We start from the raw sequence: 4,631 nt of genomic DNA on the forward strand, positions 1-4,631 counted from the left end.
CCGGGGCCGGGGCCGGGGACCGCAGCCGGCGAAAGCCCTCCTTTTCCCAGCGCTCGCGAAATCCAAGGGGAGCGGGTCCGCGGCCGCCGCAGGCCGTCCACAGGCAGCCTTTTGTAAAAACGTCGCTTTCATGAGAAAACGGGTCTACTCTAGGAGAACAATACCGTTCCATCACGAAGTGCGTGTGGTCCTGACGCTTAAGATCGGTCTAGAAAGTCTTTGCGGTTTAGGGCCTTGAATGAAGATGTGGCTGGCTTTAAAAACACAAATCACTTTTTAACTTTTTTCTGCTAGTTTCTCGGGTTGGCGATTTGATGTCTTTTCCCCTCTCAAAGAGCCATTTGTTAGTGGAGGAGTAGCATTTTCTCATCCCCTGAGAGACTGTTGAGACATCACTATAGCAGTGTTACTAGACAAAGGTGGGAGGCGTGGCTCCTAAAATAAGATTAAGGTAGAAATATTTTTTCCTTTTGCTTTTCTTTTTGAGAAGGAGTTTCGCTCTCGGTCCCCAGGCTGGAGCGCAGTGACGTGATCTCGGCTCACTGCAACCACGGCCTCCCGGGTTCAAGCGATTCTCCTTGCCTCAGCCTCCCTAGTCGCTGGGATTACAGACACCCGCCACCACGCCCGGCTAATTTTGTATTTTTAGTAGAGACAAGGTTTCTCATATTGGTCTGACTGGTGGTCTCAAACTCCGGACCCCAGGTAATCCACCCGCTTCGGCCTCTCAAAGTGGGATTACAGGCGTGAGCCACCGCGCTCGGCCATTTTTTCCTTTTTTTAAACTTGAAAATATTTAATCTTAAATTTGAATTACAGAAGTACGCGTGTAGGTATTCAGACTTAACAGAAGTCTGACCTTCTTTGACCAGTCTGCTCCCAAGAGATAACCATTCAACGTAGTGTGTGCATCCTTCTATTTAGGCCTTTAACAGTGTGTTCCTGGGCCCGGCGCGGTGGCTCACGCCTGTAATCCCAGCACTTTGGGAGGCCGAGGCGGGCGGATCACGAGGTCAGGAGATCGAGACCATCCTGTAACACGGTGAAAACCCGTCTCTACTAAAAATACAAAAAATGAGTCGGGGTGGTGGGGGGGCGCCTGTGTCCCAACTACTCTGGAGGCTGAGGCAGGAGAATGGCGTGAACCTGGGAGGCAGAGCTTGCAGTGATCTGAGATCGCACCACTGCACTCCAGCCTGGGCAACAGAGACGCCATCTCAAAAAAGAAAAATTGTGTTCCCGGCCAGGCGCGGTGGCTCACGTCTGTAATCCTCTTTGGGAGGCTGAGGCAGGAGGATCACTTGAGGCCAGGGGTTTGAGACCAGCCTGGATACCATAGTGAAACCCTATCTCTAGTAAAAATACAAAAATTAGCCGGGCATGGTGGTGCATGCCTGTAGTCCCAGCTACTTGGGAGGCTGAGGCAGGAGAATCGCTTGAACTCGGGAGGTGGAGGTTGCAGTGAGCCGAGATCATGCCACTGCACTCCAGCCTGGGTGACAGAGTAAGACTCTGTCTCAGAAAAAAAAATGTGTTCCCTCATTTTTTGCCAATTTTCTTTTAATTGGCTGACCAGGTTGTGTGCAGTATCTAGAAATTTGCTGGCTGGCTGCCACCAGTAATCCCCAATCCAGTTTTGGTTATTTGATTCCTTTTCTGTGCCCACTGTCTTTCACCAGAGCCACTAATGCAGTAAAATTAACTCTTTGAGCTTCACTTCCTCTTTGTGTTTCAGCCCCTCTGACTGCTTATGACCTAAGAGTGAGAGTTAAAAGGCAGTTGGTAAGGAAGCAGAGAAAAGAAAACCAAAGCTGTTTAGATAATCCCTGAATTGCTTAATGGCACTTAAAAAAAATTCAGCTCTCTTTAAGGTTTACTTTAATCCACTTTTAGTTAGTCCTGAAAATTCTCAACTAGAAGGGCGATCATTCTAGACCATGTACTCACCAGTCTGTGAAGTGAAAAACCTGGAGGAGAAGTGACTTGCCTGAGGTCAGTGGGTGCTTACTGCCTTCAAAGCCTGAACTGCCAGGTCTCTGGTGTCCCCCTCTCCTGCACCAGTGATCTAGCCTGCGGCCTGTGAAAATGTTTGGACACCCTAGATCCAGCCTTAAGACATTTTCATGGCCTTCTCCAGGGAAGGTCACTCAGCAGTTAAGCTTTTGCATTTTGCTCAAACCATTTATTAGGAAAGCATTGAGGATGTCTTGTTTCTTTTCTCCAGGAGTTAGCAGTTTCGGAAAACAAAGCTTTCCTTTTGGATTGGATGACCTTTTTACATAATGTTGCAAGAGTACACTGTCTCAGTCCTGCCTGTTTTCTGGAAGAGAATGTAGTTATGGAATAAGTTTAATAAGGAGAAACAAAGGTGATTTAGGACGTGGGAAAGTGGGTGATGTCTAGCTTTAAAAAAAGACAAGGGCATTTGGAGGTGGGGAGAAGGAGAGGAATTCTCCTAAGTGAAATTCAGTGATTCTCCATAGGCAGTTGCAGTTATTATGGCTCCAGCTATCAGATTTTACTGACATTTCCCAATCTGATTCTGGTTTTTGGGTTTTTTTTGGAGACAGGGTTTCACTCTTTTGCACAAGCTGGAGTGCAGTGGTGTGATCATGGCTCACTGCAGCCTCGACTTCCCAGGCTCTGGTGATCCTCCCACCTCAGCCTCCCAAGTAGCTGGGACTACAGACACGCACCACCATTACTTGCTAATTTTTGTATTTTTGTAGAGTTGGGGTTTCACCATGTTACCCAGGCTAGTCTTGAACTCCTGAGCTCAAGCAGTCCTCCTGCTTCAGCCTCCCAAAGTGCCAGGATTATAGACGTGAGACACCACACCTGGCCCTAATCTGTTTCTGGAGCTCCCTGTTTCACTGAGTGCCAGTGCATCTGCAGGAGTTTATCAGACTTCACCACCTCAACTCAGTGCATTCAGCCTATTCCAAATTTAACCCTTTGGCTCCTTCCCACCCAGGAATATGCTTCTGCTTTCTCTCTGCGTTTGTAACAGCAGCCTGGCCAGAGCCCCGGGATCATTTCTAACTCTGCATTCCCCCAGAAATCCCTCCTCTGCATGCAGTGGTAACTCAAACCTCATGAGCTACTTTTGTATCCCCACCTTCTGTCTGCTCCCTTTGCTGTCCTTGCTTAGACACTATAACAGGAGGCATTTTAGGATCTTCTTGCATTTTGTGTGTTCCTTGTAATCCATTCTATATCGTGTTGCTATGGATTTCTCAAATACTGGAAAATAAAATCCAAACTTGTTTGCTGGTCTAAATTTGAGCCCTGGCTTACCTTTTTATTTTTTATTTTTAAATTTATTTTTCGAGACGGAGTCTTGCTCTGTCACCTAGGCTGTTGCGATCTCGGCTCACTGCAACCTCCGCCTTCTGGGTTCAAGCGATTCTCGTGCCTCAGCCTCCCGAGTAGCTGGGATTACAGATGCACCCCACATCCGGCTAATTTTTGTATTTTGGGTAGAGATGGGGTTTCCCTGTATTGGCCAGGCTGGTCTTGAACTCCTGACCTCAGGTGTTCCACCCTCCTTGACCTCCCAAAGTGCTGGGATTACAGGTGTGAGCCGCCGCACCCTGCCTGACCTAACTTTTTAGACTGGTTCTTTTTGTTATTACTGTTTTAAAATCACTCCTTCTCCCGAACCACAGCAACTAACATTGAGCTAGTTACGCTGGAGCCTACATTTTCTGAATGAGCTTTGTGTTTTCAGTTACCAGGCCTTTCTTTGCCCCTACCCTCTGCTTGGCAGCCTTTCCCCTGGTGTCTGCTTTTAAAATTCCTCTTTCAAGGCTTAACTCAGAGAGAACCAGACATAATGAATTTCTTTCCCCTCTGTGTCTCCTCCTTAGCACTTTGCACATGCAGCCTTGTTATCACAACCCCTAACACGCTTGTGTGTGTATTCATTCCTTGTTATCACAACCCCTAACACGCTTGTGTGTGTATTCATTCCGTTCTCTTGTTAGATTGAATTCCTAGAGGGCATTTCATGTTCATCTCCATTGTATCTCCAGCACTAGAATAGTGCCTGGCACACCAGCACTGGATAAGTGTAGAAACTGTCATTTTTAGCTTAAATTGGCGTCTTTGCTGTGTGATGAACGGAGGTCCTTGTCTGAGTCTCTCCAACTATGAGTGGTATAGGGAAAAATAAAAATTGTCCTAACATGAGAATTGTTGTTAATGAACTGACCACTTAGAAAATTTGTTCATTTCCAGGCATCACAGCTTAATACTAACTCTGTCCCTGCCTGTCAAGTCAATAGTATGTTATTATTTTGTCTTTCTTTCTTTTTTTTTTTAAGACAGTCTTGCTCTCTAGCCTAGGCTGGAGTGCAGTGGTGTGATCTTGACTCACTGCAACTTTTGCCTCCTGGGTTCAAGTGATTCTCATGCCTCAGCCTCCTGAGTCTCGCCCTATTGCCCAGGCTGGAGCATAATGGCGCGATCTCAGCTCACTGCAACCTCTGCCTCCCAGGTTCAAGCGATTCTCTTGCCTCAGCCTCCCGGGTAGCTAGGATTACAGGCGTGTGCCCTGTCTGGCTAATTTTTTTTTTTTTTTATCTTTAGTAGAGACAAGGTTTCACCATGTTGGCCAGGCTGGTCTTGAA

At 47.0% G+C, this 4,631-nt stretch overlaps 1 protein-coding gene across 1 annotated transcript in view; it reads left to right on the plus strand.

Annotated features, from left to right (window-relative positions):
* CHKA (choline kinase alpha) overlaps positions 1-4,631 on the plus strand; it is a 76,318-nt gene that overhangs the window by 1,516 nt on the left and 70,171 nt on the right. Inside the window, exons 2-3 of the mRNA XM_011942754.1 lie at positions 51-206; positions 1,736-1,782. Of these exons, the coding sequence (XP_011798144.1) occupies positions 51-206; positions 1,736-1,782 (203 nt within the window). The remainder of the gene's footprint in view (positions 1-50; positions 207-1,735; positions 1,783-4,631) is intronic.

The sequence above is a fragment of the Colobus angolensis genome, unplaced genomic scaffold (genome assembly GCF_000951035.1).
Source record: "Colobus angolensis palliatus isolate OR3802 unplaced genomic scaffold, Cang.pa_1.0 Scaffold21, whole genome shotgun sequence".
In the NCBI taxonomy this organism is placed as follows: domain Eukaryota; kingdom Metazoa; phylum Chordata; class Mammalia; order Primates; family Cercopithecidae; genus Colobus; species Colobus angolensis.